The sequence below is a fragment of the Mus musculus genome, chromosome 10 (genome assembly GCF_000001635.26).
Source record: "Mus musculus strain C57BL/6J chromosome 10, GRCm38.p6 C57BL/6J".
Classification (NCBI taxonomy): domain Eukaryota; kingdom Metazoa; phylum Chordata; class Mammalia; order Rodentia; family Muridae; genus Mus; species Mus musculus.
In genome coordinates, this window is record NC_000076.6 from 127497735 (window position 1) to 127523437 (window position 25703).

General features: G+C 53.8%; 4 protein-coding genes across 41 annotated transcripts in view; 3 read left to right on the forward strand and 1 right to left on the reverse strand.

The window, feature by feature from the left end:
- Nucleotides 1–1650, forward strand: part of R3hdm2 (R3H domain containing 2) — a 119053-nt gene extending 117403 nt beyond the window's left edge. For 13 of the 29 annotated variants that reach the window (XM_006514160.3, XM_006514158.3, XM_006514163.3 and 10 more), the window contains one exon: nt 635–1637. In XM_006514160.3, coding sequence (XP_006514223.1) covers nt 635–975 — 341 coding nt within the window. In that variant the 3' untranslated portion in view covers nt 976–1637. Of the gene's footprint in view, nt 1–634 lie in introns of all 29 variants that reach the window. The other 16 variants (NM_001359244.1, XM_006514152.3, NM_001168292.1 and 13 more) reach the window with 3 other exon arrangements.
- Nucleotides 1651–3882: 2232 nt separating this feature from the next.
- Stac3 (SH3 and cysteine rich domain 3) lies at nt 3883–11089 on the forward strand. Of its 7 annotated transcripts, none has more exons than XM_006513640.2 (12): nt 3883–4175; nt 4948–5115; nt 5356–5620; nt 5834–5931; nt 6122–6182; nt 7124–7221; nt 9492–9558; nt 9727–9779; nt 9965–10050; nt 10212–10263; nt 10347–10484; nt 10646–11089. In XM_006513640.2, the coding sequence occupies exons 2-12, from the start codon at nt 5050–5052 to the stop codon at nt 10742–10744; spliced, it is 1083 nt and encodes a 360-aa protein (XP_006513703.1). In that variant the 5' UTR covers nt 3883–4175; nt 4948–5049; the 3' UTR covers nt 10745–11089. The 7 variants fall into 7 exon arrangements, 4 of the variants coding, with proteins under 4 accessions (XP_006513703.1, XP_017169429.1, NP_001346680.1 ...); NM_001359751.1 differs by having other exon boundaries at nt 3952–4002; nt 10646–11084; NM_177707.4 differs by having other exon boundaries at nt 3983–4250; nt 10646–11084.
- Nucleotides 11090–11539: 450 nt separating this feature from the next.
- Ndufa4l2 (Ndufa4, mitochondrial complex associated like 2) lies at nt 11540–19420 on the forward strand. 3 transcript variants are annotated; one of them, XM_030245154.1, is made up of 4 exons: nt 11540–11631; nt 17665–17753; nt 18531–18591; nt 18709–19420. In XM_030245154.1, the coding sequence occupies exons 2-4, from the start codon at nt 17674–17676 to the stop codon at nt 18763–18765; spliced, it is 198 nt and encodes a 65-aa protein (XP_030101014.1). In that variant the 5' UTR covers nt 11540–11631; nt 17665–17673; the 3' UTR covers nt 18766–19420. The 3 variants fall into 3 exon arrangements, with proteins under 3 accessions (XP_030101014.1, NP_001092259.1, XP_006513897.1); NM_001098789.1 differs by lacking the exon at nt 11540–11631 and adding an exon at nt 17205–17304; XM_006513834.3 differs by lacking the exon at nt 11540–11631 and adding an exon at nt 17400–17497.
- Shmt2 (serine hydroxymethyltransferase 2 (mitochondrial)) lies at nt 19389–24710 on the reverse strand. Of its 2 annotated transcripts, none has more exons than NM_001252316.1 (12): nt 24554–24710; nt 23184–23372; nt 22604–22683; nt 22237–22437; nt 21896–21977; nt 21655–21777; nt 21387–21526; nt 21058–21223; nt 20737–20836; nt 20491–20646; nt 20291–20398; nt 19389–20182 (listed from the first exon to the last, which is right to left on the reverse strand). In NM_001252316.1, the coding sequence occupies exons 1-12, from the start codon at nt 24584–24586 to the stop codon at nt 20055–20057; spliced, it is 1506 nt and encodes a 501-aa protein (NP_001239245.1). In that variant the 5' UTR covers nt 24587–24710; the 3' UTR covers nt 19389–20054. The 2 variants fall into 2 exon arrangements, with proteins under 2 accessions (NP_001239245.1, NP_082506.1); NM_028230.4 differs by having other exon boundaries at nt 23184–23381.
- Nucleotides 24711–25703: the final 993 nt, after the last annotated feature.

The following is a 25703-nucleotide window of genomic DNA, read 5'->3' on the forward strand; positions in this document are numbered from 1 at the left end:
CAGCAGAAGGTAGAGATGAAGTGTCTGTGTCCCGGAGCCAGCCGTGCAGGGTCTGGAGACAGACCTTGAAAGACATTTGGAATAGCACGGTGTGGGTGCCTACGCCTCTTGTTAATCTGCAGCCTCCTAGAAGCCCTCCTGTCCCTAATCTAGGGCATCTCCCCTGGGTCATCCGAGGCCTGACTTGGGAATCTAGGAGAGGGGCTTTCCTCCTCAGGCCTTGGGATACCGCAGTCCAGCTGTTGCCTAAACGAGGCAGGAGAGGATGGACAGGAAGGATAAAGGGAGCCTCTGGGTGGGACAGGAACTACAGATCATACTTCAGGTTGAGCTACTGCCTTCATTAAAGGATGACGCTCTGTGAAGGAATGGAGTTGTAGGTGCAGCTCAGAAGCCTGAGATTCCAATTCTCAGCCCCTTCTTTCTTATTCCTCTAGGTTAGGAGAAAGGAAGGCTCATTCCATCTTTCTGTCTGCCCTCTACCCTACCTTATCTTGGTGGGGTTAAGTTAGGTTGATCTGGGGAGGCTACGAGGGACAGGCAGGACTTTGGAGGGTTTTTTGTGTTTTTTGACACAACCAGGCCACTGTCCAGTCTTTCCTCTCACAGCCATTTGTCTCTCCTTCCCTTTCAGTGCTTGGAAGGGTGCTGGAGGTGACTGACCTCCCTGAAGGAATCACCCGTACGGAGGCTGACAAACTCTTCACCCAGCTTGCCATGTCTGGTGCCAAGATCCAGTGGCTTAAGGATGCTCAGGGGCTGCCTGGTGCAGGCGGGGGGGACAACAGTGGGACTGCTGAGAACGGCCGCCACCCGGACCTCGCAGCCCTGTACACGATAGTGGCTGTGTTCCCCAGCCCCCTGGCCGCCCAGAACGCCTCCCTTCGCCTCAACAACTCTGTGAGTCGCTTCAAACTCCGAGTGGCTAAAAAGAACTACGACCTGAGGATCCTGGAACGAGCTAGCTCTCAATAGCTGGGGGAGGGGAGGGGCTGGCACAGTGGGAGCAAAGGCCAAGCACAGGGAGCCAAGGCGGACGGACAGACGGATGACTGGCCCAATTCCATTATGGCTGAAGAGAGAAGCAAACAGATTCTTACACTGGCATGGGACTCCCTTGCCACGGTTCCCCCTTTTCCCTGGTTGGTCCCCTTCTGTCTCCCCCTCCTTCCCATCTTCTATCATTTTTTAAATCTCTTCTCCCACCATGAAATTAATTTCTTTCATATTTTTGGCCGAGTAGAATTGAGAGGCTCTGCCCTCCCCTTTTCCCATTTCATCACCAGCCCAATCTCCCTCCCCTCTTTTGGTCTTCATGAATATATTTATATGGACAGAATTAAGAAAAATAAATTGATTTCCCCATTCGTTCACTTTCCCCATCTCGTCTCCCCAAACCCCACAGAGTTAAAACTTGGGACTCCCCTCATCCCTAATCCATCCCCAGAGCACTTGTATATTGTTTGTTTGAGGTTTGTGCCACAGTGACAGACACAGTATTTAATTGCACATACAGATGTTTGCTGGGTTCACTGTAAATTTTATTTAATCTGGTTTTTTGTTTGTTTGTTTGTTTGGGGAGTTACTTGGGGGGAGGTTGGTTTTGTTTATAAATATAAAAAAAGCAAAAAAACCTGTCACTGGCCATCAGTCGCTGTTTGTTTCACTGTTTCTCTGTTCGTGTGGGCTGGGTTAGAAGCCCTGAGTAGACCCAGTTCCACAGCTGCTGAGAGGGGTTTTTATAGGTTAAGAAGATTTCCCTAGCATGTGCACATGTTTTTCTAACCTTTTCCTTCCGGCCTCTCCCCTCCCCTGTACACAATTCTCAGCAATGGATGAGTCTCTGAATTATGGTCTATGGTTCTCACACTCGGCAAACTGCTCTTGATCAAGCTCGTTGCTTCTCAGCGCTGGGCCTTTGTGTCTATATCAGAGGTTTCTTCTTGCTCATTAATTCTAATATTCATTACAGCCTGACTACTGAGCCGGGCAAGTCCAGTCCAGAACTAGGTCAGGATGCTGGCCTCATTCCTGTCCATCTGATCTTCTGAAAACCTTCAGGGATGGAGACCTTGCACCTTTAATCCTTAAAAGCTTAGGCTTGGGTTCTTGGCAGGAACACAAATGGCAGTTACTTATAATAAAAAACACCTGAACTTGCAGTGCCAAGGTGGTCACTCACCAGTCCCTGTCCCCGTCCCCTGCAGTTGACAGAACTGAGACTCGCAGATCACCACTTGCAAGGTAGAGCTGTCTAGAAGAGAGAGTTTCCAGGCTGCTGCCTCAGTGCCACAGCCTGCTAATCCCAGTACTCAGGAGGCAGGAAGGCAGACAGACAGACCTCTGAGTTAAGACCAGCTTGAACATACCATGTTCTAGGACAGCCAGGGCTACATAATCAGAATAGAGAAAGCTGGGTCTCCCAAGATTGCAGCCGCCCCCTCTTCCTTTTCATTCCTATGCTGGGGCTGTCTGAGTGTGTGAGAGGTGGAATTGCAGTTAAAATGGGTAAAGACTCTACAGCTTGGCTGTCTCCTAGGTTTACAGTTCTCACGGGGAAGGGAACATTCTTTACAGATGAGAAACACTCACCATGCAGCCATCAAGATGGCTCAGTAGGTAAATGCTTGCTACCAAGCCTGAAAACCTGAGTTTGATCCCAAGATAGGCGGAGGAAGGAGGGAACTGACTCTGGTACGTTGTCCTTTGACCACATGTTAGAGGGCATGCCCCAGTAAGTATACACACTTAGTATAGCTTAAACGATAAACGAAAGTATACTTAGAAATAAACCTCATTACAGAAGGCAGCTGTGGGCTGGCGAGATTGGCTAGTGTGTAAGCCCAGTAGCCTGAGCCCAATCCCTGGATCCCATGGGATGGCCTCTGACGTACACACACACCTGCACTCACACACATCCAGACAGACAGACGAGAGAAGGACACAGGCAGCTGTAACCTTCCCAGGGTTAACTATACAGGGACCGACCTGACTCTTGTTAAAAAGGTTTATTTTTGTTTTATGTGTATAGGTGATTTGCCTACATGCGTTTAAATATACAGCGTGTCTGCGGGTGTAGGTCCTCTGGAACTAGAGTCGCAGAGCTCTGTAAGCTGCCACGTGGGTGCTGGGAACTGAACCCAGGTCCCCTGGAAGAGAAGCTCTGCCATCTCTCCAGCCCCATAGCTTTTGGGTTTTGCCACCATCTTTTTCAGTAACATACATTCTCTTCATCTTAGGGACAGGATTTTAGGCGAAAGGGGAGAAAAATGCACCCGTGCACTTGAGAAAGCACTGCATTCGATCAGCTGCCAGTGAGAAAGTCTTTCGTGGCTGACAGAATTCTGAGTCACATCCTCTTCTCAGCTCCCATCCCTTTCCTAGCCTGAAGTTTTGGTGTTAGCTAGGCATGGTGGCACATACTTTTAATCTCAGCACTCAGGAGCTAGGCAGAATGATCCCTTGAGTTCAAGGCCAGCCTGGTTTACAGAGCAAGTTCTGGGAGAGCCAGGCCCACACAAAGATACCTATCGGGGTGGGGGAGGCAGGAAATAAAATCCAAGAACGTGATTGAAATGAGCCCAGGGAGGGTAAGATTGGAACGGTTATTTGAACCTTAAGGGGAGAGTATGGGGGGTTCCATTATCAGATCTAAAGTCCTTCACGTGACTGCGTCTTGAACAGGAGTGCCTTTCCTGCTGTGGGTATAGCTTGGCAGTCTAGCCACATAGTTAGCATGGCAAAACCCTGTTTTCAATCCCTGGTACTTGGAGTGGGGTGCTACTGTATTGGGTAGAATATGCCTATTCCTGATAAGCCAGAACTGACCTGCTCTGTGTAAACACTCGGAGAAGAGCTGTTCTGGGGGGCGGGGGGGGGGGGGGATGGGAGGAGTCAGGGTCGAGCCCTGCCCCAGACCTCCTGGTTCCAATTTCTCCCTGTCAGCTGTGCTCTCAGCTGTCCACTGTCCTCCAGCCCTGTCACTTCAGCTCTGCCACCACGGTGAGAGGCTCCAAGGCCTACCTACTAATACTGTCTGGGTAGCTGGTGTGGGTCCAGAAGGTACCAGAAAGGGGGCTTACCTCCCTGAAGGAAGAGGGCTAGCCCTCCCCAGCAGCACCATCAAGGTCTCAGAGACCCCTTTCCACAGTGAACTGACTTAGGGAGTCTGGAAAGTAAGTCGTCTCTTCATTATCCTTTCATTTCTTCTAACCTGAGTCTGTTGGGCTTCTTCGTCTCTCTCCTCACCTGTGAGTAGTTTGGGGTTTTGAAGTGAAATTGTCCTAGTTCAGGATGAGTGAGGATTGGAGAAGGGGGTAGGGTGTGGTGGGGTCCAGGGAATGGAGGGGTAAGGGAAGGGAAGGCTCACATTACTCTGAAAACCTAAAATAGCTGAGGCCTGAGGCAGGCCAGGGAAGAACTAGGCACAAGGCCCCCAAGGCTCAGGAGAGAGGTAGGGGAGGACAGATCTCTGGACACACCTTCAGACACGCAGACGGGTTAACCGTGTTAACCATGTTAAACCTCCTGAAGCCACTAGAAGATGTGTATCATCGATCAGAACTACCTGTAGGACAGCTGTTCTCAACCTGTGGGTCGCATAGCAGACGTCCTGCATGTCAGATATTTATATTTCAATTCATAACGGTAGCAAAAGTATAGTTGTGAAGGAGCAGTGAGATAATTTTATGGGTCACCACCACACAAGGTACCACAGCGTTAGGGCCACAGCATTAGGAAGGTTGAGAACTGCTGTAGAAGAACCTAGAAGACAAGCCTTGAGTAGCATGTTGGATTTGTAGACTCTGGGCTTGCTCCTTGATGTGGAAAGTATCCGTGTAAGCAACTGACTGGGGAGTCTTTCCTCTGTTGGACATTTCTCGGGGGACCTCCATAGAATCTCTTCATAAGCTCTGCCAAAGCTGTCTAACCAAGTTTCTCCCAAAGGCTCCCCTTCGAGGGCCACCCTACTGTGTGCAGCAGGACTGCTGGAATAGAAGAACAGCAGACAGAGATTAGAACTCATAGCGGGGCCCAATCTCTTGTAAGATGACAGAAAAGGAAGTGGTGGAGTCCCCTCAGCCCCCCTTTCCAGGAGAGACTCCGCAAAGTGGGGTGAGTCTGGACCTATGTCCGCTTTTGGGGGGAGCGGGGTCCAAAGGGCTGGGAAGCCATCACACAGCCTCTGAAGAAAACTACTCGGATTGAAACCGCTTGTGTGCGTCTCATTTATTATTGGGATAGCCAACACCTGCAACACCCAGCCCCCTAATACCAGGGACGTTGCTTTCCCATGATTGGAAAATGAGACCATGACTGTCATTTAATGATGGGTTTCCTTCACCCCTCCCTCAGCTACAGCGACTGAAGCAGTTATTCAAGAAGGGCTCTCCAGAGACAGCTGAGATGGAGCCTCCCCCAGAGCCCCAAGCCAATGGAGAGGCGGTGGGGGCTGGGGGTGGGCCCATCTACTATATCTATGAGGAAGAAGAGGAGGAGGAGGAAGAGGAGGAACCACCCCCAGAACCTCCTAAGCTCGTCAACGACAAGCCCCACAAGTTCAAAGATCACTTCTTCAAGAAGCCCAAGTTCTGCGATGTCTGTGCCCGGATGATTGTGCGTGAGTCTTGGGGAAGCAGAGGCAGTAGGATGGAAGTCTCACGGGGAGGGACAGGACCAAGGAGAGGTGTGTCTGTATAGACAGACTGGCAAGATTCACCCTATGAAAGCGCTGAGGTTGACAGTAGAAGGCAGGCAGGCCAGAGCTGAAGTAGCCACGGGGTGAAGGAAGGGGGGCATCCAGAACCTCACTCAAACGTTCTCCCCCTTGAAGTCAATAACAAGTTTGGACTCCGCTGCAAGAACTGCAAAACCAACATCCATGAGCATTGTCAGTCCTACGTGGAGATGCAGAGATGCTTCGGCAAGATCGTGAGTAGTGAGGCTCCGGGGAGCAGGAAGGGAAGGCACGGGCAATCAGGTCCTCCTTTCTGGCCCCTAAAGCCACTCCATACATCTCCTGCTTTACCTTACTCTGAGAGGGGCTGAGCACTCACTCGTGGGGGGTGGGATCCTGGACCCTGCCTTGCCGCTTCTAATGTTCTCCCCATCCCGCCTCCAGCCACCTGGTTTCCGTCGGGCCTATAGCTCCCCACTCTACAGCGACCAACAGTACGCTGTCTGTAAGTACCCGTACAGGATCCGAGGGAGGGGTGCAGGCCTCCAAGGTGGTGTCATACTACCCGTTTAGGAAAAGAAATTCTGAAACAGGGTCATTCTATCTCCATAGCTCTACCGCAGTCTAGACTTTTTACAGCCATTTCTGGATACAATGGTTAGTCCCTTGGTTTATAGCCAAGAGATGTGAATGAGCAGGCCAGCAGTACAGCTCCTTTTAAACCATTTCTAAGCAAGAACAAGGATTAAGTCTGTTTTTACCCTGTTGCAGAGTGATTCCACGTCCAGAGGCCAGCTCAAGAGCTATGGATATCCCACCCCACCCCCCAGAAAAAGGTCCTAATCTGGCATGCCTTCAAAGTGTATTCCTTGAGGTTGAATTGATGGTACAGGCCTTGAATCCACACTCACAAGGCAGAGGCAGGCAGGTCTCTCTGAGCCAGGGCAACACAGCAAGGCTGACTCAAAAAAGGAAACACAGTGGCAGGCCTGTGTTCAAAGTTCATGTTTCTTTTGGTGGTCACAGTGTTCAGGGTGGGTGAGGGGCTGAAAACTGGCTCAGATGTATTTGGCAGAGAAGCTGGATTCTGCGAAGAGTGTAGGTACAAACGAACCTGCCAGCGGTAGCGCCTCAGCTTGCACACATGCCACTTAACCAAAGAGAAGCAGGGTAGTAATTATCCCAGCCATGTCCCAACTCCCGAGAAACTTACCAACACAGTCTAGTACTCTGTCTGGTCCCATCTCCAGGCATTCCCAGTGGTGGTTTAGAGCCCTTAACCTCTAGGTGTTACACAGCCGGCCTTTCCCTCTCCCCTCCTTCTCCAGTCCCCCAACAAACCCTGTGAGCACTGGCTGAATCCAGATAGCCCTCTGAGAGGTCTCTCCTCCAACCCCTCCTCGGCCTTCCCAGTGATGTCTCTCTTTCTTCCTCCCATCCTACCAGCTGCTGCCAATCGCAATGACCCCGTGTTTGAAACCCTGCGCGTCGGGGTGATCATGGCAAACAAGGAACGGAAGAAGGGGCAGGCAGATAAGAAAAATGTGAGCGCTGTAGGCCCGCACAGAGGCTCGTTCCAGAAGCTCCGTGGGTCAGGTCATTTCCCCCGTAGGAAAACCGACAGAAACTATGGGTCCTCTGCCCCCAGATGTTGCGGCATAGCCAGACAGAAACATTGCTGTGTGAAATTTTAGATTTGTGTGTGTGTGTGTGTGTGTGTGTGTGTGTGTGTGCACGCTTATTCATCTCACTGTGGGCCTCTGCATGGGCCCACATCCTGCCATAGTGCTGAGAGTATAGGTCAGTGGTGGACTACTTGCCTCGTGTGCACACTTGCGTAAAGCGTCCTGGTTTAATACCCAGTCCTGAAAAACAAACTGGCTCCTGACATACAGCATGCCTCCTTGGCTCCCTTCTAAAACTGAGAGATTGCCACTGGAGGCTGGGTCCAGTCCTTGGCATTACTGCGTAGCAGGCAAGAGTTTACATTTGGAGAAGAGAATTTGCCACCATGTGGTTGCTGGGAATTGAACTCAGGATGTCTGGAGGATCAGTCAGTGCCCTTAACCTCTGAGCCATCTCTCAAGCCCTATGAAAGACTTTCAAGCTTGATAATGCTGGAAATGTGTTTGCCTGGACAAGCAATTAATTTCTCCCCAGACAACCTTATGAACTAATATGAATGGTGTTAGTTAAGTCAATTCCAGTTCTGGGGTCTATGTGGGCACCAGGCATGCACATGGTGTACAGACACCATGCAGGGAGAGCACACGTACACATAAAACGAAGATAAAACCTTAGGGGGAGAGCAGCAGCCCTCAGCACCACCTTCTGCCAAGCCCCTCCCCTTTTTGAATGGAGACCAGTCTCCTCATAAGTGGCCATGATCTTGAATGTCCTCTGGTCCTCTCGCCTTCACTTCCCAGGTAACACATGTCACCACACCCGCTTTGTGTGACTACAGGGATCAAAGCCAGGGCATCATGCATCCTGGGCAAGCATCTAGCAAGTGAACTACACCTCTAACACACACTCCGTCCCATCTGCTCTGAGGGCCTTGCTATACAGCACTCACTTTATAGGCATAGCCTTGGATTCATGATCTTCCTGTCTCAGCCTCCCGGGGTCAGAATTGGGCTTGCACCACCTTGCCAAGCTTTAATGACTTGGAACCTCATAAGAGACAATTTACTTTCCTTGGATGGAAAAAAAAATCTTATCCAGCTGGGCAGTGGTGGTGCCATCCCAGCATTTGGGAGGCAGAGACAGTCAGGGCAGTTCACGGCCAGCCTGGTCTACAGAGTGAGTTCCAGGACAGCCAGGGCTACACAGAGAAACCCTAAAACAAAGCTAAAGATCTGATCTCAAAATGGTCGATATACAGCTTAGCTGCAGATAACAAACTTCAGTCAGTTAGTTACCTATGAATGAATGACACTGCTGTTTCGTAGATTCTGTTCTCATCAGGGAAACGTGAAAAGTTGTTGCCTTAGGTCAGGTGAGGTGTGCCTGTTGTCCCCGCACGGGGAGCTGCAGGCCAGGGGATCAGAAACCCAAGGTCAGCTCTGGCCAGGTAAGGAGAGGACAGCTGAGCTGATGAGACAACCAAGAGAAGAGGAGAAGGAGAAACCTGTGCGGCCACATACACACCTTTTCTTACACACTGGGATATAATTTTAAAAAGATGTATTTATTTATTTCATGTATGTGAGTACACTGTCTCTCTTCAGACACACCAGAAGAGGGCATCCGATCCCATTACAGATGGTTGTGAGCTACCATGTGTTTGCTGGGAACTGAACTCAGGACCTCTGGAAGAGCAGCCAATGTTCTTAACTACTGAGCCATCTCTCCAGCCCCACACTGGAGTATTTTTAAGCAGACAGTATAATGAAGGGCCTGAAATCTGAATCATAGGGGTAATTTGAAAGGACTAAAGATTACCGGGGAAGAGAAGCCAGAAAGCATATCTGCTGTCCTTGGATATTTAAAGGGACTGTGTTTGCTCCACATTTAAAGCTCCAGACAGTAAGTCAAGACAGATAGATACAGATATTCTTTAAATCACATGGGCTGTATTGTAAGGTAGTGAACTCCCCGTCATCAGCTATCTTCAGGCACAATACGGGTGGCCTACCTGCCCGCATGCTTCAGAAGAAATCCCCGAGTATCTTCTGGTGGTTGGAGTAGATACTTTCTCCAAGTACACTCCAGAGCTTGAGTTGCTCTGCTACTCCCTGGCCTGCCTGGAGAGGCAGCTAAAACACAGGATCCCAAGACAGCCTGTCTCTAACTCTAGTGTCCCCCTCTCTAGCCTCTGGCAGCCATGATGGAGGAGGAGCCAGAGTCAGCCAGGCCAGAGGAGGGCAAGTCACAGGATGGTGAGTGTCACTCATCTGCATCCACTGGGATGGGATGGGATGGGATGGGATGGAGGGTTTAGCTGCTGTATAGCAGCAGGTGGAGAGCAAAAGGCTGAACCTAGGGTGAGGGAAGTGATGGATGCCCTCCTGGAGGCAGAAGCAATTTGTCTATTTTTCCCATCCAAGGAAACAATGCAGAAAAGGACAAGAAGGCCGAGAAGAAAACTCCTGATGACAAAGTAAGTCCTTCCTCCCTGTAGAACCCTGGTCCTCGTCCCAGCCAACGTCTGACATCACTCACAGCTCTTCCCATCACCCCTGACCCACCCTCCACACTGAGACAGACACACAAACCGATGCAGCCCTCTCATCCCGGGAGAGGTAAATCGGAGTCTGGTAACTCATCGCTCTCTTGCACCTCCAGAACAAGCAGCCTGGCTTCCAGCAGTCTCATTACTTTGTGGCTCTCTATCGGTTCAAAGCCCTGGAGAAGGACGACCTGGATTTCCCGTGAGGAGCCTTCAAGGGAGGCGGGAGTGTGGGGAGCATCGAGGAGTAAGAGATGAGCTCTCTGTGGGAATGGAGGAGGGCAGAAGGGCGGGTACCCCGCAGCACAGCCAGGCACGGGCATGTGACTGTAAATCACAGAGAGGGTCTCCTTTCTATCCCAGGCCAGGGGAGAAGATCACAGTCATTGATGACTCCAATGAGGAGTGGTGGCGGGTAAGACGTTGCCACCGCTAAGGTGGGAGATGGGCAGTCTAGAACCTGAGATCTCCAGCGTAGCCACTGCCTTCCTTCTCTAGGGGAAAATCGGAGAGAAAGTCGGATTCTTCCCTCCAAACTTCATCATTCGGGTGCGGGCTGGAGAACGTGTGCACCGCGTGACCAGATCGTTTGTGGGGAACCGCGAGATTGGACAGATCACTCTCAAGAAGGACCAGGTATCTCGGGAACCTTAACCCAATGCCAGGCCTGGTCGTACCTCTCCATCCATGCACCTCAGAGGGAGGCCCTAACCCATCAGTATGTACGACCCTCCCCAACGTCCCTGCGCTCCTCTTCTAATTTTTTTTTCCTGTTCCTCAATCCTTTAAACCCCTAGATCGTAGTGCAGAAAGGAGATGAAGCTGGTGGTTACGTCAAGGTCTACACCGGCCGCAAGGTGGGGCTGTTTCCCACCGACTTCCTGGAGGAGATTTAAGAGTACTGGTGCCTGCTGGCGGGAGACACCCACTCCTCGTTCTGGGCGGGGCCCAGTGCGAGCTGGGGAGGGAAGGGGCAAGGGGAGGGAGTACTGGATGAGGAGGGTCGGAAAGGCCCACCAGAGCATAATGACGTTTCTGGGGAGGGTCTGGTTCCCACCTCTCTCCCCTGCCTAGGGCTCCGGATACCTGGTGCGCTGAGCAGCCTGCACCGATTAGGCCCACACTTCAGGTTCATCCAACTTTCAAGAGCTTGGGGGTGGGGGTGGGGGAGCATCTCCATAAGGAGGGGCAGAACTGTCAAATGTTTCGAATTTATTAAAGTTTTAACAAAAGTTAGAAAAGTTCTGTTTGTTTGTTTGTTTTTTAACTGCGGTCGAAGAGAAGGCCTGCGGAGGAAGGGAGTATAGTATGTTCCCTGGATGCTCCACCAAATTGTCAGGTTTTGAAAATCCAAGGCTGGTGTGAATAGTCAGACTTGCTCTCGCTAGACTAGGCTAGGCTTCTGCTGGAAGTGAAGAAAAAGCCGGACTGGAATCTCCAGCCCAGTGCCCCCGTGGTTGGGAAAATAGCATGGCAGAAGTAGGTACGTCCGCTAGACCATGCCCATTTAGCCCTTGTAATTCTGAACCTGGCTCAGAGCCCAACTTGGCCACCAGGGGGCGATGCAAGATCTCAGTTGGAGAGAGAGGGATGGGGAGGGGCTGGAGGGGTGGCTAAGGGGAGAGAACCGGAGACACCAAGCCTGAGACCCTAGGCCTGGGAGGGGGTGGGGTGCGTGCCGTCTCCATGGCAACTCTTCCTCTAGTCCTCCGGGAACAGAGCTAGCGAGGCCGGGGGGCCTAACCCCTCCCGCACGGCCCCTGCCCCAGCCCTTTTCCGACAGGTACGGAGTGAGAGGACGTTTGGCAGACAGCTAACCGGTTTTAGCGGAGACCCCCCCTGCGGCGCGCCGTATGCAAATGTTATTATTTGCATATGCAAATATGCAAATGTTCCGGCCCTGGTCAGGGCGGCAGGTGGTGAGGAGCGGGAAGGTGTGCGGAAAGGAGCAGAAGGAGATGAGGAGTTTGGGGACCTAGGAGCCGACCATTGAGAAGCAGCTTGGGGTGGTCGCTGGAGTGGGGCAGGCGGAGGGTCTTGGGTTTGATAGCGGGTGGGGGAGGGTCGGCCTGGCCAGCCAGAAGCTTCTCTTCTACTCTATGGGTTGTCTGCCAGGACTGAGGTTGGCACCGCCTAGCAAGGTTGGCAGCGGGAGCCCGGGCACCATCTGCTGCTGGAGGAGGGGGGAGGGCAGAGGCTCAGCTGGGCTGGGAAGAGGAGGGCCCCGGGACGGGCACCCCCTCCCCTTCCGTACAGAAAGACGAGGTGTGCTGGGGGTAGGGAAGCACACAACAAAACTCGCTGCAAAGCCGGGTTCAGTTTCTTGTTCCCTTCGCCCTTGGTTGTCAAGCTCAAAGCCTGGCTGTGTGAGGGCCAAGACCTTAGAGGAACACTCGGATAGTCCCCCTCTTTATCATGATTGGACTGGAACAGGAGCAGATCACAGGCACAGGCACACACCCCCAAAACACACAAGTCAACCTTTTGCCCTATCCCTCTTGGGAATCTGCCTACCACAAGTAAGGCGAGGGAAGACGAGGACTCTGCCTGTAGTCATCAAGAGGTCTGAGGGATTCCCAATCTGAGCCCCCCCAACTGTCAAGAGCACCCCCCCAAAATACTGAAGCAAAACCAATTTACTGCCTCATTGGGCGGCAGTGTTGATGTAGGGGTGTCGTGGAACAGGGAGAGCGGCTGTTCTCTCCCTATACTTGCAGGGTGCCCCCCCTTCTCCCTCGCCTTACCGAGCCGGCAGCTGTCCCTAATTAGAGCGGCGGTTTAATTGGATTTATCAGCAGTTAATAGGAAATTAAGCAAAGGGCCCGAGAGAAGGGGGGCGGGAGGAGCCAGGAGACAGGCTGTGCTTAACTGGAAGGAGGGATGCTGGGGGTCCCAGGATTAGAGGACACTGTCTTGATTGAACCCTGTGATCACACCTCCCCCTCAATATCCTGCCAGTTGAGTTAGGCCCTGACCAGTCCCAAGAGAGGGCAGGAGGTATGACAGGGACACTGTTTGTCCCCAGTGCCTCCCACTCCCACAAGCCAGCTGCCTGGTGATGGATGATGCTGCCACACTCTGCAAAGGTCATAAGTCTAGGCCAAGGAGCAGACTGAATTGAAAATAGATCAGAGGAAGGGTATTACAGGGTCCAGGCCACGGTGAACACTCCCCTCCTCCAGGTTCTTATTGCTGTTAGAGAGAGAGAGAGAGAGAGAGAGAGAGAGATCTCCTTCTTAGATGAATGGGCAGCATGCCTGAGAAGGTGAGGGACAGACTGACTGACCCTGCCTTCAACCTTCACCTCACCTCAGCTGGGACTCCTGGGGACCTCTTTATGGCCCTTGCTTCTGTCCCACCAGCCACCGCGCTCCCTTTCAAATGCTTAAGTTGGGACTGGGAGGGCCTGATGGGAGTGTTGCAGCAGGAACCGAAGGAGGTCTGCACCTGAAAGCCTGGGAAGGAAGCTTGTGGGCCAATCAAGCTGGGGCCACGGGCTTCTGAGTCCACAGCCCCAGGCAGCTCCTGTCACCACCCCCTCATTACACTGCTAAGCTAATGTGGGCTAACAAGGCTTGCTGGGGGGACCTAGCGACTTCTCTCACACACGCAACCCCTCAGGGCACAAATGGCAGCGCCTGTGTGTGCAGAGAAGGACTTCCTTCTCTGTACTACCAGGATATGATCTATGTGAGACTGGGGGTGTGATGTGTGTCTGCATCCCGACTCCAGATGTTCCTGTATGTGTTTCCATTTTGTCAGTTCCTCTGGGTCTATACTGCCCAATTTGTGCACCCCCCCCTCCCGGTTTCTGTGATTCCTGTCTATAAGTCCCAGGGTGGCTAGGTGTGTTGAACGTTCTTTCAAATAGGCTTTGACAGGCATGTCAATCTGTCTGTGCACTCTTTGCTCTGGATGTGTCCAGGTGTGCAGACATCACTGCCTCCAGGAACGTATGTGTGAAAATCAAGAGCCACTGCTGGTGTGTGTGTGTGTGTGTGTGTGTGTGTGTGTGTGAGAGAGAGAGAGAGAGAGAGAGAGAGAGAGAGAGAGAGGCTTGCGTGTGCATGCGCTGCTCTGGTGCCTGCTTGCAGGTGTGTGTGTCTCGGTGACAGTGCGTGGGCGTGTGCCTGGGTGTGAGCTGCGCGGCAGCAAGTACCCGAATGACAGTGACGCCCGCGCCCGCGCGCGTTCCCGTGCGCGAGAGCCTCTGATTGAGTCTCCCGCCCCCGCTTCTTTCTCTCCCCATTTCTATTCCTCTCTCCTTTCCCGGCCGGCTCGCCGTCCGCATCATCTCCATCCATTATTGAAGAAACAGCCGCGTCCTCTCCAATCACATCAACACCCCGCCCCCTCCCTGTTCTGCTCGCCCCGTGGCCCCTCTGGCTGCTGGGGAGGAGGGGATGCCCAGGCGTAGCGGGAGCCCTGGGCAGAAGTGGGTTCATGACCCTGTGCCCCGGTCTGGGCAAGGCACCGGGACACCAGGGTCCCTGGCGGTGAGCGCTTTGCATAAACAGATGGCGCGGCGTCTTTGTTTCGCTTGCTAGCCTGCTTGCCGCCAGGCTCCTGGCTCCACTTGTGTCTGGCTGATGCAATCATGATCATCTCAGAGCCTCAGGACCCAGCGCCCTTAATAGTGGCAGCGGGGGTCAAGGGCCCGAGGGGCTCCTGAGCAGATGCAGAGCATTGTGGCTTCCCTCTCGGGCGCCCTCTCCAGTACCTCAGCTGCAGCGGGAAGAAGAGGCCGCTGCCAGGTGACAGGAATGTGAAGGAGATGGGAGGGGACCCTGAGCAGCGCCCCAAGGTGTCTGCGGGCTGTTCTGTTGGCTTGCTGCAGCTCCCTGGGGACAGGTACTAAGCCACAGAATAGAAATGGGAGCTAAAGGAGAGAGAGAGAGAGAGAGAGAGAGAGAGAGAGATTTGCAGAGACCACAGCAAGGGAGAGAGATGTAGAGGGAAGGAGAGACTGCCAAGAGACCCGACACACAGGACACACAGATGCAGAAGGACTAAGCTAGGCCGAGAGCAGAGTTCCAGAGCGGCACAGACAAACCTAAAGACATGAAGCTAGAGACAGTCTGAAGAAAGAAGCAGAAAGAATTAGGGGGCTTAGGGGAGGCCAAGTCAGAGGGAAGTCCACCGGGTAGTGCTAAGACAGAGAGGAAGTCCCAGGTGTCTGAGGCTCCAGCCTGAACATGGATGCCGTCGGCGCCTGGCGAGATAGAGTCTTCCTCGTCCCATCTATGTCGTCTGGCCACGCCAGAAGAGAGGTATTGAGAGTCTCCAATACCTCGATGGCACGAGCGAGTAAGCTACCAGGCACAGACCTGTATGTACACTCCAGACTTGACTTGAACAAACACTGGAAATGCAGAGCAGGCGCTGGCCGACAGGGGGAACCCGAGACCTCTTCCCCGAGCCTGAGAGCGGCTCGGCCTCTAGAGGGCGCCGGCACCCACGGACCACCGTAATCAGCTCGCTCCGGAGAGCACAGCTGCATTTGACTTGCTGCGCCGCCAGCCACGCGGATTAGTATCCTGGAGCGGTTTAGAGTTGAAGAGTCTGGCCCCCTTGGGACCATGGGTCGCTCCTAATCCTCGGCTAACGACTCTCGCTTTCCCTCACCTACTGGGCCAGCATGGCTTGAGTTATCGTAGGGGGAAAACGCAAGGAAGGAGGTGGGGTGAAACCTGGAACCCCAAAGACCACAATCCAAACATGGGAACACACAGGAGGGGAGGGGGCCTCACAGAGACCCCCAGATCAGGAGCATGCAAAGCGTCGAGAAATCGTGGAAAAGAAAGAACAGAAGCGCCAGTGTAATAGCTGAGTTTAAGAGCGGACTGGAGACCTAAGGGAGGAGAAACAGTGGAGTTTCCAGAACAGAAAGGCTCTGGGTCCAGCTCACCAGAACCAGGCAAGCGAGGGCCAAGAGCAAAGGGGCATAAAGCACGGGCCAGATGTCCCTCCCAGAGTCCTGGCTCCCCAGCTGTGCCACAGACCACCAGATGTGCAGCCCAGCTGGGCAGCTGCTGGAGCTTGAGCTCCAAGATTGGTATTTAGCACCACCACCACCACCACCCCGGTAGCAGTCCAGGCTTAGAGGCGCTGGTGACAGGACACACCCTCCCTGGCCCAGCCCTAGAGGTGGGGACGCTCAGGAAGGGCCCTGTTCTGCTCTAGGCTCTGACATCCCATCAGCCCCCCTCCTCTACACCCACCCCCTCCCCCACACACGTCTCAGTGAGTCTCTGTCTCTTTGTTCTCGCCATGTCTCTGACACTTTATCTCATTATCCGCCGGAGGGAGGCGGAGAGCTCGGACCCCGCAGCCTAATTACAGCAGAGCTTGTCAGCTCAAGGGGCGGGCGAGGTATCGGTGTGTAGGAAAGGGAGGGGCCCCTCAGAAAGGGTTGTCTCTCTCCCTGTACCCCAGGGAGGCAGTGGCGGTACACAGCTCATCCCAGCAGGGGTCCACCATAGTACAAGTTCTTTAGGAGAGAAATGGGGGAGCATAGCAGAATCCAGCGGCAGGGGCTAATCGAGAGGGGTGATAGAAATTAACATGGAAGCGAGGAGAAGAAGAGGCTCACTTCCTGTGTCCCCAAAACCAGTCCTCCAAAGACAGCGGGTGGATGGGGAAAACTTCCTGCCCGGGCAATATAGCATATACCTAATCCCCCACCCCCTTCCCACCGGTTTTCAACATCTCTTCTAGTTTTCTATGGCTGCTTCCTTAATTCGGAGCTCTTCTGCTAGTCCCAAAGCCAGAGATGAGTATGGTGGACTCCTCGGAGGGCTCTTCCTTCCTCATCTCAAGCCCCTAAATTGCTACAACTGTTGCCTTATGCCTTGAGCGGTGCAGATTCATACACCTGCAATCTCCACCTCTTGACTACTCCAGGCCAACCACAACCCAGCAAAACCGCCCAGACCAAGAGGGGCTGGCAGCACTAACTTTGCTCACGTGCCTCTTATACGCGAAAGGCCTGCTAGCTCCAGGAGTGTAGACAACGTACTGTGCATGCCCCCACTGTTCCCTGCTCCCTGCAGTGGACACTCCACATCCCCACTTTGTTAGAAGGCTGTCTGCTTGTCTGTCCCACATCTGGATCCCCTTTCAGTCTCTGGAAGCCAAAGAGGTTCCTCCCTCAGATACCCAAAGACCCAAGTATAATGGTGTCTCCTGGGCCAGGGTTTCCCTTTCAGTAAGAGAGAGTTGGGAAGGAGGAACCTCAAGGCTCCGCAACAACTTCCAGCCTGTTTTGGATCTGGAACTGCAGGGAGAAAGCAAGCTGGGTGGAGCTGGCGGGGCTAGGCTGACCCCTCCCTGATGGGGGGCGGGACCCCAGGGTGAGGAATAGAAGAGATCCACCTAGAAGACCAGACACTGGGACAAGATGGCAGGAACTAGTCTAGGGACCCGCTTCTACCGGCAGATAAAAAGACACCCTGGGGTGAGTTCAGTCCTCAGATCTAATTCCCCTCTTGTCACCCTGCCTCTCAAGCCCTCCCCACCCCCACTCCCCCCATCCTGCTTCCTGTCCGGTTTCCTTAGTGTTCCCAAGTTTTCCCAGGGACATTCTATGTCCTCTCTCTGCAATGTACTCAATGTCCCTGCAACCTGCCTTGGACAGGATCACTGTAAGGGTAAGGGACAGCATGCTGAGGATGTGGCTGTAGGTTTCAGGCCCCACTCCCAAAGGGAAGGTGGCATCAGACCTTGAGTAAAGATAAAGGGACAGGAAGAAAACTAGGACAGAGTGAGTGGGAACTGAGCAGAGTTCGGACCCTGAGAGTGCCTGGTTTTTCTGCAGCTCATCCCAATGATTGGCTTCATCTGCTTGGGCATGGGCAGTGCCGGACTCTACTTGCTGCGACTTGCCCTGCGCAGTCCTGATGTCTGGTAACAACAGGTCTTGGGAGGCAAGAGGGCAGGGGTCCTGGGTGGAATAAAATGGTCTAAGGTGGGACCTTAGACCTAGAAGGACCCTCGGTCTGTGTCCGTCCTCATTTCCACTGCCACCCAGCATTTCCCAGGGTTGGAGTGGCCCCTGACCTGAGAGACCCTCACCTCCCATCTGGACCACCTGGTGGCTCACTGTCAGTGGCTAGCCACGTGGGGCAGCTGGAATCCCAGCAGCTCACCACAGGGTTGCCATGGCGACACATCTCTACTGGCCATGTCTGGTGGCTTTTAGGTACCTCTATGCCTGACCGGAAGTGCTGGATGTCTGGCAGTGTGGGACTCCTGAGGGTCTTTGGTTGTACTGGGACTTTGTGTCCTGCCAGAAGCATCAGGGGGGTCAGTCCTTTGACAAGCAGAAGGCCAAAGCACCACCCACTCTGATCCTGGAGTCTGAGGTGCACCCACTGAAAGTACTGTCCTTCAGGATTTCTGCCTGACTCCCAGGACTCTGCCCTGAGCGGTTGGGTGAGGGAGGCTAACCCTGGGCAGTCTATAGGCTAGGTTGTCATTTGGTCATCAGCTGCCATACTTCTTGCCAGCACCTCCCAGGGATGGCGATGACAACGACACTCACTCCCCCTTCTCTGTCAGTCTCTAGGAAATGTTCTCCCCTCCTCAGGGTAGGGCGCCAGGGGTGGTGATACTGAGGCCATGTTTAATGCCAAAGTCCTGGTTCCCAGAAAAGAAACTTTAACCTTCCTGTCCTGTTCACAGCTGGGACAGAAAGAACAACCCAGAGCCCTGGAACCGCCTGAGTCCCAATGACCAGTACAAGGTAACTGTAGAACCAGTGTTTCCCCTCTCCCCTCCCGTCCTAGTCCCTAAGTCAGTACCACACACAAGACAGAGGAGGTAAGAGCCGCTCTTTCAACTCTCTTTTCCCTCTCCACAGTTCCTTGCCGTTTCAACCGACTACAAGAAGCTGAAGAAGGACCGGCCAGACTTCTAAGTCAGAGATCTCCACGTAAATCACTCTTTCTGCTCCCTGCCCCAGACCCTTGGGCGTCTGTCTAGCAGCATCAGTCCAGCTTCTGCTTAAAGGCCCGATTCCCACGCAAAGGGGAGGCCGCCCCGCCCCCACCCGCCTCCCTTGCTCCCAGGAGAGGAAAAAGCCTCTGACCCTCAGCTTGAGTCCCACGTGGGGGAGGGGACTCGACTGCAGACGACAGTTGGGGTTGACCCAAAAACCCAAGCCAGTCCCCCTCTCCCCCTGCCGCTCCCTGCTCCTCCTGACTGGGTGTGGCGCAGGCTACGTGTTGAGCGTGTCCGACGTGTGCCAGCAGCAAGCAGGGGCCCGAGTGCCAGGGACGTGGCAGGCCCCACGTTTGTTTTGACAGAGTTTTGAGCAGGGTTCAGGGCGGTGTCTGCCCAGGCTCGACTGGGCTCGTCCTGGGTTCCCAGCCTGACTCGGATGGGGTATCTCTGCCATGCAGTGGGCTTCTTCCCTGCCCAAGCCGGCAGCCTCCGGTCAAGGACAGCCCTCCCGCCTTGCACCTGGGCAGTCTTGTGCCTTTCCCCCACCCCTCCCTTCCCTTGCTTCTCTGTCCCTGGGGATCAAACAGAAGCAGCCGTGGGCAAAATACAATTTCATTTAACAAATTGAATTTGCTGCGCCTGCTAATCACGTCTGGTGTCGGCTCTGATCAGAGAGGAGGCTACAGCCCCGGGGGTCCTGGTGGTGGTGGGAGGGAAGGAGAGATACACGTTGAGGGAGTAGAATCGCTGGCTGGCCCAGGGGACCCCTCCCACAGTAATAGGAACCCTGGGCAGGTTAGCATTTTATTAGATAAAAACAGGAAGGAGGGCGCTTACCCACCCCCTCTTCCCCAAGAAAGAGCGGGAGGGGAGTCTGTAACACTTGAGATGTAGTGGGAGGGTCGGGGTGGAAAGCTGAGGGCGAAGTCGGGTGTCATGGTGCAAACCTATAACCCCAGCACTTGGGAAATGAAGGTGGAAGGGTCAGTTCAAGGCCACTCACAGCTAAGTGAGACCCCCGTCTCAAAAACAAGTCGGATGTCAACTGGGTGCTTCGTGTAGACACGGTTAAAGATCAGAAATCTCAGCTACAAATTCTGGAAGGGAGTTTATGCCTGGCTCTTGCCCTAAATGGAAGGCCTCCCTCCCTCCACTAAAACCCAGAGAGGAGTGACATCTCTTCTATGGTCCAGGGAGGCGGGAAGAAAGGTAACTTCCGGGTCTGTGGGCTTCTGACCGACCGCCAGGTGTCCTCAACTGTCCTCAACGTTCATCAAATCCAGGCATGGGGAAGCCCCTGGCAAACTGTTCCACCTGTTGCCGGAGGTTGGCCAAACGCTGGCTTGTCTCTGGGTCTTTGAGCAGGAAGGATTTGAAATCCTGGAGCTTGGCTGAGATCGGTGGGAGAAGTTGATCAGAGGGCTGCTGGGCGGGGCCAGGAGCTAGGGTGCGGGGAGGCGGGTGAAACTGGTTGACCAAGGACCTCTGAAGCTACTCACCAGTCTTGCGCTTCACCTCCAAGCCAATGTTGACTCCCTCATCGATAAAATCGACGACTCTACGGAAGTCGTCCTCACGGAACTGGCGAGAGGTCAACGCGGGGGCCCCTGGGAGAGAGAGCAGGAGACAATTAGCATAGCCAAGATACAGACAACCCCAGTGTGGGGGACCCTTCCCTCCGCAGACCCCAGATTCTCACCAAGCCTCAAGCCCCCCGGAGTAATGGCGCTCCGGTCTCCAGGACAGGTGTTCTTGTTGGCTGTGATGGAGACGAGTTCCAACACGCGTTCGGCTCGGGCTCCATCCAGGCCCTTGGGCCGCAGGTCCACCAGCACCAGGTGGGTGTCAGTGCCACCTGAGGGGGGACAGTGACAGGGGACTGCGGTGTCCTGGCCCTCTGCTTGAGGCCACAAAGGCCTAGGCCTTCACCCACCCCCTGGCTTACCAGACACCAGCGAGTATCCTCGCTTGAGCAGGGCATCAGCCATGGCCTGGGCGTTCCTCAGCACTTGTAAGGAGTACTCGCGGAACATAGGGGTGCAGGCCTACAGAGGAGAGATGGTAGCTCCTGCTGTTTGTCGCCGCAGAGCTGAGTACAGGCCCTGTCTTGTACTGAACAAGGAGGACTCCATGACCCCGGCTTTGCTGACTCCCAGTTTAAGCTGTTTCCCTTCCACGAGCCTCGGCTTTAGGTACAAGGAAGTAAGGAAGCAAAACCTCTGGCCCAGTGCACCCCGACACAAGGGGAGAGCGTTCCCCCCCCCACCTGCTTGAGAGCCACGGCTACTGCAGCAATGGCGTGGTTGTGGGGGCCACCCTGTAGGGATGGGAACACAGCGAAGTTGATTCGGTCCTCAAAGGTATAAGGGATCTCTTTGCCAGTCTTGGGGTCTACGGTTCGTACTCCCTTCCGGTAGAAGATGAGCCCTGACCTGTGTGGAAGATGCATAGTCAGGCTCTAAAAGGAAGGGCAAGTGACAGGGAGAGAGGAAGACGGATGACTGGCATAGGTGCTCAGAGGATCCACGGGTCCCCTCAATTGGGTTTGCGGGGGGGGGGGGGAGGGAAGAAGGTTTAACCCCAGGGAATTCTGACCTGGCCCCTCGCAGTGTCTTGTGAGTGGTGGTGGTAACAACATCCGCGTACTTGAAAGGGGAGGGGATCACCTTGGCAGCCACCAGGCCACTGATGTGGGCCATGTCTGCCAGCAGGTGTGCCCTGACCTCATCACAGACCTGGGCAGGTAGAGAAACAGGTCACAGCCTGGGGAAGACCGGGATGGGTATACACAAGGCAGGTGTCCTTGCCTCGCCCCGCCCCCCCCCCCCATAGAGGAAAGCTTGATTGGCAGTCCCTCACCAACCTCTCTCATGCGTGCATAGTCAATGAGGCGGGCATAGGCACTCGTGCCAGCTATGATGAGCCGCGGTCGGAAAAGCCGAGCGGTCAGCGCCAGCTGGTCGTAGTCGATGAGGCCAGTTTGGGGCTGGACACAGACAGATAGCCAGCTAAGGCCCGGAGCTAGAGGCAGCTCAAGCCCCTCCCACTGGCCGAGGAGAGCGGACCATCGGGGCCAAGTGCCCAGCCCCTGGAACACTACTTACATTGAGCTTATAGGGCATAGACTCGAAGAAAATGGATGTGGCGGAGATCCGCTTGACATCAGACATGTAGCCATGGGTGAGACTAGACAGAAGGGAGATCTCAGAGTGATGTAGCCTGACTTAACCAGCCACCCAGCAGACCTGTCCCAGAACACTGGTTCTAGCTCGCCTCACCGCCCCCCCCCCCCCCCCCGCGTTCCCCTCTGGCCACCCCATGCTAGGTGCTCAGTGTAACATGGGACAGTGTGGCCCATCTTCACCGGACCTGACAGGTACTCATTCACTCACTAACTCCTGTCTTCGCTGCCGGCAAACCCATCGTTCCGCCCACTCATACTCACTGGCCCCCATCGGGCAGGTCCAACCCCATGATTCGATCATGAGGCTGCAGAAGGGCCGTATAGGCAGCCAGATTGGCTGGGGACCCTGAGTATGGCTGCACATTGACTCCCCACTGTGCCGGATCCAGGTCAAAGGCTTCCAAGGCCCGGCGCTGGCAGAGCAGCTCGATCTCGTCCACCACTTCCGCTCCTCCGTAGTATCTGCCGTGGAAGACGGACCGTACGTAAGGGCGCAGAGAGAGCACCCTTGACCAGCAGCAAAGGACTGGGCAGCCGCTGTTCAGTAAAACTAACGGGGCTCAGGGAGGTTCCGCCACTGGGGTTGCCATCCCTGCTGCTGCCCTCCAGCCCTCTGGTCTAGCCTCACCTCTTGCCAGGGTAACCCTCCGAGTACTTGTTGTTGAGACAGGACCCCAGGGCCTCCAGCGCAGCTCGGCTGCAGAAGTTCTGGGGTGGTGGGGGGGCAGTGTCAGAAGGCAATGGGGTCTCCCTTCCCCTGGATTCCCACGGCCCCGCCCCTGCCAGAGCCCACAGGCTGCAGGGGTGAGACGGGATACGCCAAAGGCTCTGTGTTCCTCGCCAGACATGGGGCGGGACCAGAAGCAACATTCTCAGAAACTCGGCTGCCATGACGGGTGGCCCCAGTAGGGCCGCCTGTCCACTCAACCCGTGCTTCCAGGTTCCTCTTTCTTCTGACGAGAGAAGGAGGTTAAGGAAGAGATGAGGACGCTACATGGCTCTAGAAGCTTCCCAATGCTCAAGCCCCATAAACTGGTCCTGCCTTATGCTTCAGAGGACAGTATAGAGAAGAGGGAAAAGGCCCAGGAAAAAGCTCTTTTGAATCTGACAGGGAGGCGTGGAGAAGTCACTACCGTGACCGCAGGTGACGTGGTGTTCCCTGCGCGCACCGTAGCTCGCGCTCTTTGACCCATATCCTCACGTCCTACCTCTGAGGCGATGAGCTCCAGGCCGCGACACTGTCTGTCCTTCTCCCTCTGCAGAAGCTCCCACATCTCAGGGTCACTGTCTGATAAACTCTCCTGGCCCGTCCAACCTCCAGCTGCTTCCCCAGCCTGCGTCTGGGCCACCTTGCTGTGCTGGGCCCGGGCAGCCATGCAGACCAGCTGACCACATCTCTGCAGAGGCTCAGGGCAGAAAGGCCAGGGTTAATTAAAAATTGTCCAGATCTCTTCTCCCAGCTGCCCTCAGTCATGGGTACAGATCGAGCCCTCTGGCTAAGTACGCAGCCTGGTCCGGCCAGCAGTCAGTGCTCTCTACCCCCACTTTCATCTTGAATAGCAAGTTCTAGAGTCAAAGGTTCAGATCATTATCCAAAGGGCAGTTTTGGTCAACTCTAACACAACGCATCCCTAATCACCCTGAGTGACTCTGCAAAGTCACAGAGCAAAGCTTGTGCCCCAGAAGCCCATGTCCCTCCAATTCAGGTGAGAGACACTGCGATTCCAGAGTCTCCCCACACACAGGAACAAAATGACCATCCTAAGGTCCTGGCTGCTCTTGTGGGGGACAGCGGTTCATCTTCCAGCACCCACAAAACAGCTAACAACCATCTGTAACTCCAGTTCCAAGAGATCTGATGCCCTCCTCTGACCTCTGTGGGTACCCAGGCATGCACGCAGTGCACACACAGTGCAGTTAAAATATTCATAAACATAAGAGGTGGACTTCCTGCAGGGCCTCCGGACATGAATACCTCCATGAGAGAAGATACCAAGCTAACAGGGCTTAACACCAGAGGCTTTTAAAGGGTGGTTTCCAGAGCAACCTTTAAAAAGTAGGAGGATAGACTTTTAAGCAGTTCTTGGAAAGAGTTGTGTACTGGCGGGAGTTGGGGTAGGCTGAAGGTGTTTGCCCAAAATCTTAATTTTATCTCACACTCACAGACACACACACACAGCACCTCGCTACCTCCTTCCTGCCCACACAGCAGCAGGACCCTTGCGTGATGAAAGTACTGAGGCTCGGTTGCATCATCTCCATAGCTCAGAGCTGGCGGGAAAAATTCAACTAGCGCATCGAAGCCGGGAACCCCACTTGTTTGCTAGGATATTGTTAACACAGCGTCTGCGGACCTTTACCTTAAGAGTCGTGTCAACTGGGTGACTACAAGACCCTACCTAGGTCGTCTGATCGCCAGAACTAGGGGCCCAGCCACCGCACATGTGCTGTCTCAGGGATTTCCTGGTTAAGCATCTGTTCCCCGAGGCCCCAGAACACGTGCAGCAAGGAGCCAGGAGAACCCCACTTTGGGTGGGCCTTTCCACTGATCATCCAGTAAACAGAACCCTGTTCTTACCCGAGTGGTCCGAAGCAAAGAGAAGGATACCATCGCTACAGGAGGCACAGGAGGACTAGCCACTAACTCTGTATCGGTGTAGTACCGGGGTCGAAAACCAGCTGCTCTTAGAACGCGTGCGCGAGAAAATTGCCCCCGTGAAGTTCGAGTGAAAGAGGCGTTCCCTGCGCATGCGCAGTACTGGGTTTTTTTAAAAAATTGCCTTCTGGGAATTGTAGTTTTTTACTTTGCTCTTTCCCATCTATACAAGTCCCGGTATGGAGAGCTTTGCCTGAAAAGTTCTTAGACTTAAAGCTCCTCCATGTCCTTTCTTGAAGCTCTTCAGAGTTTCTGTTTTGTTTTTCCTTCCGGTTTTCCAGGCAAGCGCTTTTTGGTTTGTTTGTTTGTTTGTTTATTTTCGTGTGGTTTATGCCTACCAAGCATATCTAGCATATGGTTCTCAGGGAGATTTAAAACATATTTAGAAGATAAATACACACAGTGAAAGCAGATATAGTTTGAAAGGGTAAAAGACTCAAATCCTTGCTTTAGGATTACAACACAAAGTCCTCCGTTTCTTCCAATGTTAAACCATGACATTGTCATTCCAGTACTAGGGAAGTGGAGACAGAGAGATTGAAAGGTCAAGGCTAGTAGCCTCAGCTACATGTGAAGTTAGAGGACAGTGGACCTCAGATGAGCCTGTCACACTTTGCCCACTCCAACACAAAGAGCTTGTAGAAGGGATTAAATGAAACTTCGCATTCGGACGCTGGCTCCGGTGGGTTGTCCTCTTCCCCTGACTCACAGCCTGCCTCCTCTGTGTCTATCCAGCTGTCAGGTGAGAGCAGAGTAGCCATCCCTCCTCTTCTCACACGGTTTGCATTCGTTTCTTATTTACATCTCCCTTACTCCCCAGCAGTCGCCCACTTCTTTTTTTGTTTTTGTTTTTTTTGGGGGGGGGGTTGTTTTGTTTTGTGTTTTGTTTTTTTGTTTTTGTTTTTGTTTTTTGTTTTTGTTTTTTGAGACAGGGTTTCTCTGTGTAGCCCTGGCTATCCTGGAACTCACTCTGTAGACTAGGCTGGCCTCGGACTCAGAAATCTGCTGGCCTCTGCCTCCTGAGTGCTGGGATTAAAGGCGTGCGCCACCACCGCTTGAGGACATCTTCTTA

Bases quoted from the DNA above. Each gene is read 5' to 3' on its own strand.
- Shmt2 (NM_028230.4), bottom strand. From the start codon at position 24,586: ATGGTATCCTTCTCTTTGCTTCGGACCACTCGG. The intron at 20,399-20,490 runs GTGAGAATCTGG...TCTCTCTCCCAG, and splicing joins TCCGGGGGGCTTGAGGCTTG to GGGCCCCCGCGTTGACCTCT. The intron at 20,183-20,290 runs GTGAGTAGCTTC...CACCGATCTCAG, and splicing joins GGAGGTGAAGCGCAAGACTG to CCAAGCTCCAGGATTTCAAA.
- Stac3 (XM_006513640.2), top strand. From the start codon at position 5,050: ATGACAGAAAAGGAAGTGGTGGAGTCCCCTCAGCCCCCCTTTCCAGGA. The intron at 9,559-9,726 runs GTGAGTGTCACT...TTCCCATCCAAG, and splicing joins GGAGGGCAAGTCACAGGATG to GAAACAATGCAGAAAAGGAC. The intron at 10,485-10,645 runs GTATCTCGGGAA...TTAAACCCCTAG, and splicing joins TCACTCTCAAGAAGGACCAG to ATCGTAGTGCAGAAAGGAGA.
- Ndufa4l2 (NM_001098789.1), top strand. From the start codon at position 17,248: ATGGCAGGAACTAGTCTAGGGACCCGCTTCTACCGGCAGATAAAAAGA. The intron at 17,305-17,664 runs GTGAGTTCAGTC...GTTTTTCTGCAG, and splicing joins AGATAAAAAGACACCCTGGG to CTCATCCCAATGATTGGCTT. The intron at 17,754-18,530 runs GTAACAACAGGT...TCCTGTTCACAG, and splicing joins CTGCGCAGTCCTGATGTCTG to CTGGGACAGAAAGAACAACC.